A 15,722-nucleotide genomic window follows, 5' to 3' on the forward strand; every position below is an offset into this window, starting at 1 on the left:
TGTGTGTGTGTGTGTGTGTGTGTGTATAAATCAACAACACGAAACCCCAAAACTCTACAAAACAACCAGGTAGTAGGGTCTGATTTGCCTCGTGGGTGGTAGTTTGCCAAGCCCTGCTCTAAAACATGGGTTCGAGTGAGATCTACTCTATCTAGTTCATGTAGCATCTATGAAACATTGTACAGGGAAATATAAAAATTAAAAAACAAAAAAGAAGCCCTCCTGTGATTGTTGTTTGAAAATAATAATAAAGATATTTTAGTTAACTATAAGTGCAATGTCAGCCAAGAATGTAGCACAGAGGTGGAAACATGAATGAAATTCTAGATTGCTTTAAAAAAACAATAGGACCCTACCTGTAAAAAGAAATGACCCCAATATATTAATTTGGAATACATTAATTGTATGGGGTCAGTTTGAAGAGAACTATTTGCAAATTTAGTAGAATCTTCTAAAAGGGAATTAAGGTTTTGAGACATACGGAACTATGTTTTAATGAGAACAGTTGCAAGAAGGAAAGGATTTTTTAATTACAGAGGAAGGATGAATTTTTCTATAAAACAGAACTAAAACTGATGGGAGGAGGAGGAGGAGGAAGAAGAAGAAGGAACCAACACAAACCAACCAAAAATCCAAAGGGTAGGCATCAACTCAGACAAAATAGCATTCATTTTAAGAGCTGGATAGTCTTACCGTGTGATGAGGGGTCTCACATGCAGTGCACACATCATCAATGGGAGTATTCAAGCAAGGAACTAGCTACTATCTACCAAGGATGTAGTGTAGGTGTTACATTGTTAAGAAGAGAAGTTCAACTAAATAACTCTGAAGGTTCCTTCCTGATTCTAGAATAATGTGAGTCTACGAATGAGTTAATGGGTAGATAGCACTTTGAATATTTATCTACTGACACCCCCCTCCCCTAAACATTCAGGACCATACTCAGCTAGGTGTGCTTCCTACACAAAAATATAGAACATTTCCCACTGTTGTTACACAGAGACTTGATGTAGAAGACAAAGTAAGCCTTCAGGAGCTCTATCTAAATTCTTTACTCAAAACTTTAGAGGACAGAGAAAAGGTTCCTAACCTCCTCCATTCCCACTCACACCATCCTCACTTCTGACTCTCCAGCAGCTTTACACAGCTAGGGTTTCAAAGTTAAATTAGTGTGGTCCAGGTAGTAATAAGCACTGGGCATTGTCTCCTTCACTCTTCCCTGAAGCTCAGATTGATTGATTGTTTGGGCTAAACACTGAGCAGGAATGGGTATATCAAGAAGATTATTGATAACTGGATTATTGATAAAGAGAATTGAAGAGATGAGTCACTTAGAAAAAGAACTAGTTATTCAAAGGAAGAACACAGGAAGCAGAAAAAGGGGGAGGAGAGATATGGGGGAGAATGGTGTACTCCAGCTTCCCTCCAAGACAGCCCACAGAACCAAGCTGTTTTCAGCTCTGAGTCTTATGTTTAGTGGAAGTTCTTTCTCCCCACCCCAGACAACAAAGTGTTCAAAGAGCCTTTTCTACTGGCGTGAACTGCCTGGATCTGTTTACATGGAAGAACGGAGCGTCTTACCCTTCTCGTTCGTCGTCCGTGTTGTAATACACCTGTGGGAACAAAACAATAGGTTTACTGTAGTTCACAGAGGAGACATGGAAATATTTTGCATGACGCATAGACTTTCCTAAGACATGCATTGTCTCTTAAAAAGACAAAACTGTTCAAGAAAACTGTGTGTGTATGTGTGTGTGTATTTCTAATGAAATGTAAGTTCTAAATCCTGACATTCTCCCTTGAGAGAATTCTTAGATTTGAATTAAGTAAACTTGGAAATGTGATGATTTCTGACTAAAGGCAGCCTATCAAATTATCTATGGCCCTAAGCCATCTCTTACTTTTAACATTACCATGTGACTTTGGGAATGTAACAGAGATTCTTTTTTTTTTTCCTTTCATTAAATTTATTGTTAATTTCAATGAAAATTTACAGAGACTTTGGATTTCCATTCATTCATGTTTGTACTTGTCTCCCCTCCCAAACCTTCCCCATAGTACATTACCCTCTTGGAAAAGTAAAAGAAAAATTCTTTCATTGTTTTACAAACCCTCCCCCCAGGTCCATTCCACTATGCAGCCTTCGCTCTGGACTTCTGTCATGACAAAAATACCTAAGCACATATCTCTTTTAAACACCTTTCTCCCTCATCTGTTTCAATGCAGTATACATTATTGAACCCGTCTTTCTCAGTCTACCCCCAACCCCGAGGTCAGTCCTGTTTTACAACAGGTAACAGAGCTTCTTGCCATTAGGCCACCAGAGCTCCTATAATTTTGGGGCAGAGTCTGAAAATCATTGTTCAAAAGGTTCTGACTTGCTGAGTAGCTTTCCAGCAAAGTGTCTGTGAGTACGCAATCCCATTGATCCCCATGGGGTTGTAATGGGTGTGTGGGGAGGGGGAGAGCAAGAAGTCCCAGAGTCCATAGGGCAGTAACCCCAGGTCTCTTGGTTTATTCCCCCAGAGGGCCTTGGGTTCATACCATCCCACAACCACAGATGTTTAGAGCCAACACTCCTAAATGTGCCTGGGAAAGTTCATCTGACCCTAGAAGGCATCCTGACCGGATCCCCAAAACCAGATTTCTTTAGGTGGTTATTGTGGGGCAGGGGATGGGAGGGGGGAGAAAAAATCAATTAAAATTTTATTTTAGAAATACAGGTGGTTTTAGAAAAATTCTGGAAACATCCTTGATTATTTTGTCTGTTTTTCAAATTATGGTTCACACACATACATACATACACTTTGCCATTTCAACATTTTTCACATGTGCAAATCAGTGACATTGATTATGTTTTTCTTTTTGATCAGCCATCCTCATTATCTGTTCCTAACAGAGCCCATGACCCTTAAGAGGAGCTTACAGTCCCCTAAGCAGTGAGTTTCCTTCTGTATCTCCTTCCCACCTGCCCCAAGCAACCACAAACAAACTATGGTCTAGTGTTTATGAAGCCATCTATGCGAGAACCCAGGAGGGTTTGTATGTGAGTGTTCCTCACCCAGTGAGTTGCTAACACTTAATTACAGGTGGCACTGTAGTGACCTGTATCTTGTGTGTTTCTAAACCATTTTCATATGCATGCAGAACAATGCCTGAATTTGTATCAAGCTTTTATATATTCACCTTGAAGGTTGCCTCTGATTCTAATGCATTTGGTCACTATCCTTTCCCCAGGGACCTGGGAGACAAGTGGCTGTACCTAGACTTAGAACCTATCAGAGACTTTCTCAGAGGCTGTTGGTAGCTTTTGGGATGCTGCCAAGCCCAGACCTAGTTACATAACATAACTCCGGTTACCTGGAACTCTCTCGGAATGAATCACTCTAGTCATTAGTTCAGATTTCCACTAGAACACTTTCCTCTTTGGATTTTTCATATCTATTGTTGACTGGGATAATCGGGATGGGTGTGTCAGAGGCGGTGCGGTTGGCGCAGGATAGAGCAGGGTTTAGGGCTGTTGTGCACAGGGTCGCTATGAGTCGGAAACGACTTGATGGCACATAACAACAACAACAACATTGTTGAAACACATACTGACTTTACTTCTTCTTGAACAGAGAACAATGAAAGCACGTTGTATATCCCACCTTGACCCTCAATCACTGCTACTGTTTTAGTTGGCATTCTGAGTCCTTGTCACCGTGATGCACTAGAAATTGAGTGTCTACTTAGATGAAGAGTGTTCTGGTGGCCTAGTAGTAAGAAGCTGTGCTGCAATCCTGAAGGCATGCGGTTCAAGTCCACTAGCTGCTCCTTGGAAGAAGGATGGTCAATCGCCTCCCAATTGCCGCTGAAAACCCATTGCAGGGTCAGCTATGGATCAGTTTAGACTTAAGGTCAGACAATAACAACTTAGATGAACATGGAATGTACTGTATATAAGAGGGAACCGGGGCCAGAGCCAAGGACATACAGGGGGATTTTTAAACTAAGTCCCTGATGTTGGTTTTTTATTGTTTCTTGAAATATGGCAGAAAGCATCTGTTTGACAAATGACAGTGGGACCAACAGCTCTCTGCAGAATTGTTGGTGACCCAAAGATCAAAGCAGCCTTTTCTGAAGGTTTACAGTGCTCCAGATGGCCTGGACGTCACTGTCCTTCCACGGCCACTCCTCCTTATCAAGGGAAGTGCTCCACCACTTTCTTCCTTGCCAGTGGCCTGCCTCGTTGCATTGACTTAGTTTTCAGACAGCACTTCCCAAACAAGAGCATGCCTAAAACGTTTCTGAAGACCCTGCCATCAAGCACATTGCCAGGCCCTGGGTCAAAGCTTTTAATTCAGAAGTCCTGGCATGGAATACAAACATCTGGTTTCGTATCAAGAACTCTGCATGATTTTTAGTGGAGAATGTTTGCTGCTGCTGTTGTTGTTAGGCACCATGGAGTCAAGTGTGACCTGCAGGGACCCTGTGAATGAACAACAGATCTTAACCCTGTCATATCCTGCGCCGTCCTCACACTTCTTGACACACCAAAGCCCATGGTGGGAGTCACTATGTCAATCCACCTGCCACCTGCTCAGGGGTCTTCCTCTCCTTTGCTGACTTTCTGCTCTTCCCAGCATCATGTAGCTCTCCATGTCCTCGGGTGAACTGGAATCACTGTGCCCTGGGTGATGTGTCTGTGTGATGTGCTCAGGGGAGGTCTCACCAGTCATGAGAACTACAGACAGTGTCTGATTCCCCAACAAGCAAGGTAAGCACAGGCTGGCTTGGGCTTACTTAGAGATTAGTACCTGGAGCTATGGAGTATGTGAAGATGCAGTGTGGCAGACTTATGGCAAGGCTGAGCACTTGCAGTGGTTACAGAGATGAACACTAGTGATTACTTCCCTTGTTTTTACGATTAAAAAAAGTCTCATTTTATGATCCATCTGTGCTTGCTCGTGTTGGCCCACCTCTGCCACATCTTCATTTTTAACACGGTCACCATTTCTGTCTTTCCTCCTCTTTCTCAAGCTGTCTTGTCTCTGGACCAATCCCCCAGGTTTCTAAGAAAAGGCAGCCTTTCAGGGGAGCCAGTGGGCCCCTGTAATGCTCCTTTTCTTCTGCCAAGCAAGATGCCCAATCACAGACTCATTCCAGGTCGTTCTTGAGCACAGCTGAATGTGTTGTTTTGTTGCTGGGAGCTCCCAGTGGACTCTGAATCTGAGGCCTCGGCTGAGCGTTAGGGTGTTCTGGAAAAGCAGATTCAGGGTGGCCTGTCCAGGGATTTAAGGGTAAGGGCAGTGCCTTTGCTGATTGTCAAAAGGAATGCTGATTGTACAGCTTTGCAACAGTGGGAAGCAACAAAGTGTGAAGGCTGCACTTTGGCTTCTTATTAAGCCCCGAGCTCAGAACTCAGGGCACTAGGGGGCGTTCAAGGGCACAGGGTTGATTGTCATGAGCTGCCAGCTTGGGCCGTTTTTTCTCTTAAGATTCATTTAGAGCTTTGCAAATTTCAGAGACATCTTGCCAATAGAGTAGGTCAGGTTGTCACCTTTGACAGGGAGCAAAAACCAGAATCATGACCGTCAACAATGAGAACAATTCACCTCAATTAGCCTCTCTTCTGGTAGAGGTGTGAAATCTTAGCTCTGTGAAGTCCCACAGGGCATTTATAAGACACAAATCAACTACATTTTTTTGTTATGTGATGTTGAGTCGCTTGGACCATAGCGACCCTATGTACAACAGCTCTGAACCCTGCTCTATCTTGAGCCAATTTCATTGTCTCAACATACCTTTACCCCAGCCACTGAGTCATTCCAAAACCAAACAAGTAAACAAAAAATGCAACAACAACAAAACACCAAAAATCAGCAAATAGGTGCTGGTGCTCATATCTTGATAAATCTATATGCCTTGTTTTCTACTTTGGTTCTTTGTTCCTATCAAACAAACAAAGTGGAACAAGACGGAAATGTTAAATCACATTTCAGATGAAACGATTCTAAGGTGTGGATATTTCATCCCTGAGTTGTGTCATAAATAACCAAAAATTCCATATCTACAATGGCTTTGTCTCAGATGCATAATGGAACAAGACATGGATCTCTGTGGGACAAAACTTTCTTGAGGAAGAGAAGATAATGCTAATAAATGATTTCTACTCCAACAGGCCGAAATCAATCCCAAGACCCTTAGATGGAAGAGTTGAGTGTGCTAGTATGTCACCAAAGGAATCTTTCCTCAAAGGACTCTGAACATAAAACAAAAATTAGTCAATGCAAGATTTATTGAAACTCAATTTGTCAGTGTATATAAACTTTGTAAGTAAATCAGTATAAAATAAAAATTTTATTTTTAAAAAAATCTAAAATCAATTAGAGACTAGGATTTTGAAGCTCCATCTCACTTACTCTGGGCACATGGCCAGGAGAAATCAGTCCTTGGAGAAGGACATCATTCTTGGAAGGGTGGAGGGAGAGTGCAGGAGAGGGAGACCCTGGATGAGATGGATTGATACAGTGACTGGGACGATGGGGGTTGGTGTGTCAGAATTAATGAGACTGGCTCAGGACGGGGAAGGGTTCACAGCTGCTGTCCATAGGGTTGCTATGGGTTGCAGGTGACGCGACAGCACATAACAACAACAACAACAAAAATTTGTTTTGTGAACATAGACATATTTGTCTTTTTTCACAAATATAGATAAAAGAAATAATGCTGAAGATAATAGAAAGATAATCCTACCTATCAAACATTATAGTGTTTCTTGTTCCCTTCAAATACTTGGCATCACAATGTAGAGAAAAATTAATATTTTCTTTTACTGACCATTATCATAACTAGTTTCCTTATTGCTACATGATCTTCATAATTACACCTTAGTAACTACACAATATGACTCCAGTTTGAACTACCATGGCCAATTAGTCATTGGCCACTGATGTTATTGTACAATTAAGACATTTCATTTCCCTTGTAGTTATATCTAAAAGATAGGAATTGATGTAAGAGTGTTTCCTAGAACTTAATTTTTATTTAAGTGTGGAATTACTTAACTGTTCACTAGGAACTATTGATTTATTAAGGAAGAAAATGTTGATTGAGTCTAATTAAACTAAGTGTTCTTCCTCTCACACAACTCTAAAAGGAGTCCTAGTGGTACAATGGTTAGGAGCTCTGCTGCTAACTGTAAAGTTAATGGTTCGAACCCACCATCTTCTATGTAGGAAGATGTAGCTATGAGTCAAAATGGACTAAATGGTAATGGATGGGGTTTTGTCTTTTTCTTAGCAACCCTATAAAGCCACAGGAGCCTTGGTGGCATAGTAGAGCAAGTATTGGGTTTGCAACTGAAAGGTTGACAGTTTGAACTCACCAGCTGTTCTTCAGGAGAAAGAAGAGGCAAGCCTCTTCCCACGAAGAGGTGCAGCTTTGGAAAAGGGATAGAAGGTTGTCTTAAGTGGGAATCAAAGTAGTAGTTCCATGTTTATGAAATTATGGGTGCACATTCATTTCTCTCCATTAGGTGGAGCTCTGTGACACGAGGCTAATCTCACCTGAAGAGGCTAACAAAACTAAGCAAACTCTCCTTACAGGCTATCAGCCTTCCTTCTTTCTTCCTTTCTAGCAGCTTTGTTAACACTTTACAAGTATGAGCTCACTCTTCTTCCTCTCAGTAAGTCAGTATTGCCTCTGAGCCATTTCCTTCCTTAAAATCCATTTTTTGTAGGACATGACCTTGAGTTTTTGTTTAACAACTATAACGCCAGTTTCTTTTTTAAGGGTCGACACTAACTGAAGTGAGTCTATCTTAAGGCTTTACCACCACCCACAGACGAGCAGGTGGAGGTTGGCAGGAGGGTCATACCTGTCCTGTCCTCTGCAGGTTTGCGAAGTGAACGTCCGGGATGAAGAGAACCGGCTGTGAGTGCAGATCAGGCATGGTTTTGAAGTAGGTGATGTCACTCTTCTTCTGTAAAGGTATGGCTGCCAGCTTCCCATCAGAGGCTAGATATGACCACAGAGCCATCAATAAGATGGTCAGGCATGACTGAGACATCTCAACCGTGAGCCCTAGTAACAACTGAGGCTCACAATTCTCTCTTATAAAACTTACTAAATACAATGCTGCAGACACTTTATAAATACTCCAGACGTGGATACACTCAAAAGCCTTCTGTCTCTCAGATTATAAAGGAAAGGCTCCCAGGTGGAATTTTTATTCCTTCTTTCCCTCCTTTAACTCTTTGCAACCTAACTTTCTTGTCTATATTTTAGTCTAAAGTGACTCCGAGCTCAAACGTTCTGTGACCATGTGATTCCCTTTGCTCTTCACGAGGACAATTTGCCCAGACTCCACTGCTCTGGAAAAGCCAGTCTTCCTTTGCATGGAAGACTTTATATGTCTATTGTATTACCTGCAACCACTTTGCACACCTGTTTCCCTCGTGGATCCTGCCCAGCTAAAGCCCACCCCGTAGAGAGGAAAGTCATTTCCAGGGAAACTCACAGTTGTTGCATTGCGTTTGGGAGGCTTGGCCTTTCCCTTTCTTCCTGTTCTGCTTTCGCTCTTCATCTCGAATTTTCCTTTCTGCGCCCTGACAGTCAAAAATAAACAGCGACAATGCCAGGCATGTTACCAGAGCACACAAAAATACTGTCAGCAGAAGTAACAGGGACATAAAACAAAACAGGAGGAGGAGGAGGAGGATACTGGGTGGCCCCATCCCCACCCCTTGGGGAGGTCAAGCCCCAACTCTGAAAGCTTTATGAGAGAGGCACCTCATTCATCTACACTCCATTTCTGACCCCTGAGTGATCCCATCTCCCCTAGATTGTCTCCTTTTTTGGTCTCTTGCCTATTTAAAGAACTTAAGCTTTGCATTCACACAAAAAGACCAGACGCAGTTCCCCATCACGGCAAAGCAAGTTAAGTAACTCCAGTGATTATAATAAAATGTCTTAAGATGAAGCATTGGCTCGTTAACCTCATTCCTAGGCATCGTGTAGTTGAGTGTGGATTCCCTAAACATTTTTCCTTTGGTTGTTGTTATGGAACATTTAAAAACATCATGACAGTGTGGAAATTGGAAGTGGGGAGGAGGTTAAAGACACTAAACATGAGGTCAGATCGTTTGAAACATTCAAGTGTGATGTTTCTTTTGGTTTTAATATTTTCCTGTGTTCTTGCAGATGATGTTCAATCAACCAGTTACAAAGAAGTATGGTTCATTTTTAACCCCCTTTCCCTCCTATTTGTTTTAATCAGAAGTTTTCATTTTATGTCATCTCAACAGATTGCCAAAACTTATGCTAACCTACCCAGTTAAATGTCATCTGGTATTTACTTCCTTCTTTGACTTTGAAGATTTCCTGCTTATCATCTTTCTTTAATGTTGTTCTTGTGGACTGTCGAGTTGGAACTGACTCATAGCTGACCCTCCAGTGGGTTTTCAGAAGCAGTTTACTCATATGAGGCAGGGGAGAGGGGCGAAGAGATTGCCCATCCTTCTTCTGTGGAGCAGCTGACAGAGTTGAACTGAGTGCCTTTGGAATAGTAGACCTCACCACCAGGCCACCAGAACTGCCCTCATGAAAGATTGTTTTGCTATTTTATTTTCCTTTTCAAATGCGAATACTCCAGAAAGTTCTTGATTCTCTTTTATTTCCATCCTTGCCATAGCAGGATTAATCTACTCACATGTTTTCATAACTTTCTATGCAGGTGATCAATATTCTCAACCTACGCTTCTCCCGTAAATCTTAGATGGAGTAAAGCACAAATTGATCATCTCTCTTATAAGTCTAAACACTATCCCCAAATTAGACACAAAAAGAGACTTAAAAATACAAAAATGCAATGCTTCTGCATATGAAAAGCAAATTAATATATCAGTGACATTAAAATGCAAAATAAAAATTGATTAAAACATTTCCAGTAAGATAATAACATAATTAAGTTTTTAATGTATAAATGATGATTCCAATTTTTAAAAGTCTCACTAACATACTAAAGGAAAAATTGATAAAGTTCATTAAATAAGCAATTCGTGAAAGACACAAAAACGGGAGGTGGTGTGTGTGTGTACACACTGGTTGGGGTTAGAGAGAGAGACTGAATGATATAAATATTAATGTATTCATCTGCTAATGTCAAATGAATCTTAACTGGAAGCAAAACATAGTAGAAAGATGTTTGCTTGTGTTTTATTGATGACGCAAAGGCATTCTACTGTGTAGAACATAATAAATTAAATTATGGATGACATTGAGAAGAGTAAAAATTCTAGATCACTTAAGAGTGTTCATGTGAAACCTGTACATAGAATAGAAAGAGTTGTTTGAACAGAACAGGATTTAAAATTAGAAAAGGTATATGTCTAGGTTATATCTCTGTCCATATCTGTTCAATCTGTGCACTGAACAACTGAATCAAGAAGCTGGATTGTATAAAGACAAATACAGCATCAAGGGATTGAAGGAAGACTGAACAACATGCATTACGCCGATGCCACAAACTTACTTTCAGAAAGTGAAGAAGACTTACAGCATTTTCTGAAGAAATTGAAAGATTACAGCCTTCAAAATGGATTACAACACATCATCAAGAAAGTAAAAATTCTCTTAATGGTACTGATAGGCAACATCATGATAAAAGGAGAAAATGTTGACATTGTCAAGGATTTCATTTTCGTTGGTAGTAGCAATCAAGAAGACAAAAGTTGCATAAATCTGCTGTCAAGGACCTCTCCAAAATATTAGAAAGGGAACATATCAGTTTAAAGACTAAGGGGCACCTGACCTGAGCTGTGGCATTTTCAATTGTTTTGCACACTTGTGAAAGTTGGCCAATGAATAAGGAAGAATGATGAAAAATCAATGCTTTGAATTGTGATGTTGGCAAAGAGTGTTGAATATACCATAGATTGTCAAAAGAACAAACCTGTCTTGGGAAAATGTTCAACCAAGGTACTCCTTAGATGTCATGATGGTGAAACTTCATCTCACGTACTTTAGGTATGTTGTCAAGAGCCTCTAGTTGGTGGAAAAGGACATAATTCTGGGGGGAAATAGGAGTCAATTTTTTTAAGCCATGATTCTTATTGACTTGGTGGTTAGGTAATGATCCATTTGGCAATCATGTAATACTGTAATCACCCCCATGTTGCAATCTGATGTGATCAGAAAAAGCCAGATTGTCATACAAAGCACCACCCTTAATCAGGTCATAGACTTGACTGAGTATGGAATTTCTACAAAATGATTCTTCTAATTGTTTTTATTGAACTTTGAAAAAATCTTAATTGTGGTCCAAATGAGGGGTAAGGGGAATTACCTAGGATGTGGGTTGTATCACCTTTTATTTTACAAGAAAGTGAAGTGATCAGAGAAGGACCTGTCAGCACTAAGAAGGAAGAACTAGGAGCATGGCATGTCTTTTAAAACAGATTACCATGCGGAGAAACTCTTAGACCAAGGGGAAGACTGACGTCAAGGATCTGCTCTACAACTGACAGAGAAAGCCTTTCCCCAGAGCTTTTCCTAGAACTAAACTCAGACTTATAGCCTCCTAAATAATAAAAGAATAAATTTATGTTTGTTAAAGCTATCCATTTGTGATATTTCTGTTATAGCAGTTCTAAGACACTAAGACACTAAGATTCTGTAGACTTTTTTATAAGTACGTAAACAGTTACATCTTGGAGAAAAAACAACCAGAGTGCTCTTTAGAGGCAAAGATAATGAAGCGTCGTCATCTCATATTTGGGGCAGGTTGTTAGGAAAGGCTGTACCTTAGAAAGGAACATCATGCTTGGGGAAAAATAGAAGGTCAGTGAGAGAGAGGAAGACTCCCAGTGAGCTGGATTGATAGTGTGGCAATGGGCTCAAGTGTGTCTTGTACAATAAAATGTAGGCTAGGAAAGGGTTCAGATCTTTTGTTTCTTCATAAAGTTGTATGAGTCATATGCAACTGGAAGGCATCTAACAACCACAACAACAGATATGCATAATAGTTTCAGCAAAATAAAATATTAGGTGAATGGATATAATTTTGTTTATGTTTATCATTTTGTTTATCATTTTTGGATGTGCAATATTAGCAAATAACCTTCAAAACACTAGTTTATAATAGGAATTATTTTTCACTTTCCGTTAAGTCCATGTGAGCATTTTTTTTAAAAATTTGGAGATCTGCAGAATATAGCATTTAACACAAAGAGAAGAGAATTATGTTTTCCTAACTATATAAATTGCTATCTAACCATAACCTATCTCAATATTTGTCAAGCAATTTTATTTCTGAACTAGGGTTTTATTTTGCCCTATTTCTATGAGGTCTACGAGTCTGGAATTAATCTAATTCAAGATGTATACATGTGCAGTGTAGATTCTTAGGAGATAAAGTCATTTGCTTATTATCTTAGAGATATTCTTTGACATACCAGACTCAAAAGATTAACTGAAAGCATAGCAGAGACTAGTATGGGTGCCACATTATTTAAGGAACTTCCTATTGGGCCCCACTATTGTTGCTGATTGCCTTCAAGTTGAGCACGATGCAAAGCGACTCTATGAACTAAAGACCTAAAGCCCCTCTACAACTATCAACATTTATCAAAGTTCATAGAGTTTCTGGAGGCATGCCACTCCTGCTTCCAAACCTGTCATAGTACGTTATTGTTGTTATGTGCCATTGAGTCGCCTGCAATGTATAGTGACCCTATGTATAGCAGCTCTGAACCCTTCCCTGTCCTGAGCCAGTCTCACTAATTCTGGCACACCAACCCCCATTGTTCCAGTTACTCTATCAATCCATCTCACCCAGGGTCTCCCTCTTCTGTGCTGTCCATCCACAATTCCAAGCATGAAGTCCTTCTCCAAGGACCAGTCTCTGCTGGCCATGTGTCCAAAGTAATTGAGGTGGAGCTTCAAAATCCTAGCCTCCAAGGAGAGACTTGATTTCACCCTCTCCAAGACGGAACTATCTGTTTTCTTGGCAGTCCATGTTGTGTTCAAGCCTCTTCCCCAGCACCACAACTTGAAGACATCTGCTCTTATTCTGTCATCCTTAGTCATTGTTCAACTCTCTGAAGCATAACAATTAATTGAGAAGACCGTGGCCTGGGTTAGGTGCACTTTTGTATCTAGACTGACATCGTTGCTCTTCAGCACTCTGGAGAGGTCCCTGACAGCAGATTTTCCCAATGCAATTCTGACAATATCCAAACACTATTGAGGAGAACTACCGTTCCAATTTTAGATAAAGTGTTTTACTTAACCATACCCAGGAGAGCTTTTATGCATCCAATTAAAATGAAGAAACTTTTTCTTGAACATTACCTTCCAAGAATTTCTTTTTCTCCTAAGATTGTTTTGGCCCTGAAACTTGTAGGCTATATATATAATCCAATCTAATCTAATATATATATACACACACACACACACACACACACACACACACACACACACACACATATATATATGTATATATTACAATTCTTTTTAAGGTATCAAATTTGTGTAGTTCCTTTAAAACATTACCATTTGCTTCAACTGGCAAATTTCATCAATTTGAAAATAATTTTTTCCTTTTGGACTTAAATATGCACTATGAAATGCCAAATTTGGAAAAATGTATCTAAAAATACTCTAATTATATTGTGATCATTTTGCCACTTTTTTCCCTTCATTTTGCTACCTTTTGAGAAATAATGTCTATATTTGTTTACCTTGCATTACCTTTCTTAAAAATGTGACATCAATTTTTGTACAGTTTACAGTGACTACTGTATTTTATTGAAGACTAGGGAAACAAATAAATAAAGAGATATAGATATAAGGATCTCTTTATAGACAGTGGACCAGGTGGTATTTTGTTCTCATATATCAGGATGTTGAGACAGAATCAATTCAATGGCACCCCATGGCATACTACAGATATATACAAGCACATAGAGACATGTCCCAATTCTTTTGTTTTGTTGTAGCTTCTTTTGTGTGTCAACCTTGTGCAGGGGCCGTGCTAATCTTTTCTCTATTGTTCCAGTTTTATTTTATGTGCTGCCAAAGTGAGCACTTGTTTTAGTTTCTTTTAAATTTTAAAAATGCTTAAACATTCTTTTCACAAAATATAACAAAAACAATTAGGAATTTCACAGGTCTATTAATTAGAAATCAAGTTGAAGAACTATAAATAGTACAAAATTCCATCTGTTTAAGACTCTAGGCTATAATTAGGAAACTTTTACTGTTTAAGAGTAATTAAAGTTAAACATTTGAATTTGCATCCTCATTTGAAAAGAACAATCGTTAAACTTTTCCCTTCTAATCTCCAGGAGTGAACTTTTATTGATTTTTGGAATTAGAGATGCAAATGTGGTGACAAATGGAAACAAAAGGGTTTCTGTCTCCTTTACTACAGAAATTCACAGTAATGAAGGTTAATCTACCTTGCTCATCCCCAGAGATGTCCTTTTTATTATTATCCTATCTCCCCTGGCGACCCTCATTTAAAGGTCTGTAACTAATAATCCACCCAAAACTCTACATCAGTAGTTACTTGAAACCAATCAATACAAATTGTTTACCCAACAGGTTTCAAGAGTTTTCAGTTCATATCTACTCCCATCCCACCTCTACGCCAGTCAGTGCTAATATTAGATTGCAGTTTAAATAGGAAGTACTAGCAAGTCCATCTGCATTCTGGTTGGTACAGTATCTATCATAATTGTTTCTGAGTTTTTTGTTCTGCGTTGTTGTTGTTTTATATCTTAAAATAATCTCTTTTTCTTTCATTGTCATCTATTACCCTCATAAGCATAATAAAGCAAGAAACTAATGTTTTGGTTAAACCAACATGATCTTCTTTTTCACCTCCCCTCCCTTTTAAAAGTGAAAGAACTGTGAATGAAAATTTATTTTTAAAAAAATTATAAACTAAGTAATTTTATGTACCCTCCTCACTAGGGAAAAAGAGGGATAATTTATAGCCTCTAAAAACCCACTGGAGGCTTTCACTGTGCATAGTTTTCCACTTGTTAGCAATGAACTTCTCATAGTCCCCTGTGACTCTTAGGAGTAGGTGATAAACAGTGTCCTTATACACTCTCATGCTGCTTCTAGTACATACTGTCTTCTGAGATATTTTATTTATTTCTAAACTCTTACCTGAGTTCTAACAACTTGATCTTCAAACCTGTCCACTCTCCAAACAGCATTATATTGATCAGTTTTACATTAATCTTCATAACCACACTATTTTCTTAATTTCTATTTCACTTATTTTCAAACAGTAGGCTGCTATTTCCACCAGTTTCATAGGCATATATTTGTGGCATGTCTTTGTTGTCCATAATAAAGCCAATCTAATCTTTATTCATGAGATCTTACATGAGGTTCAACTACTTTTCTTTTTTTTTGGTAATTTAAAATGGATGGGCCAGGATAATTCTTCCAGCTTCATAATTCATGCTTCCTTTTATACTGTGAATTCTAATGTGATAAAGAAAAAGGACTTTTTGCGATGGGAAAGTCTGCAGTTAGGGACCTCTCTAAAGTACTCAGGAGCAACAGTGTCTCTCTGGAGACTAAGGTGTGCCTGATACAGGCCATGTTCTTTGCAATCGCCTGTTATGCATCAGAGAGTTGGACAATGAGTAGGGAGGACAGAAGGAGAGTTGATGCCTTTGAGCTGTGGTGCTGGAGAAGAGTACTGAATGTACCATGGA

At 39.4% G+C, this 15,722-nt stretch overlaps 1 protein-coding gene across 1 annotated transcript in view; it reads right to left on the reverse strand.

Annotated features, from left to right (window-relative positions):
• The window catches only part of GRHL2 (grainyhead-like 2 (Drosophila)), a 172,057-nt gene that overhangs the window by 20,381 nt on the left and 135,954 nt on the right, over positions 1-15,722 (reverse strand). Inside the window, exons 10-12 of the mRNA XM_006897162.1 lie at positions 8,504-8,591; positions 7,862-8,001; positions 1,582-1,613 (exon numbers count right to left, since the gene is read on the reverse strand). Of these exons, the coding sequence (XP_006897224.1) occupies positions 1,582-1,613; positions 7,862-8,001; positions 8,504-8,591 (260 nt within the window). The remainder of the gene's footprint in view (positions 1-1,581; positions 1,614-7,861; positions 8,002-8,503; positions 8,592-15,722) is intronic.

Source organism: Elephantulus edwardii, unplaced genomic scaffold (genome assembly GCF_000299155.1).
Source record: "Elephantulus edwardii isolate Elephantulus edwardi_28Jun2011 unplaced genomic scaffold, EleEdw1.0 scaffold00202, whole genome shotgun sequence".
NCBI classification, from domain to species: Eukaryota; Metazoa; Chordata; class Mammalia; order Macroscelidea; family Macroscelididae; genus Elephantulus; species Elephantulus edwardii.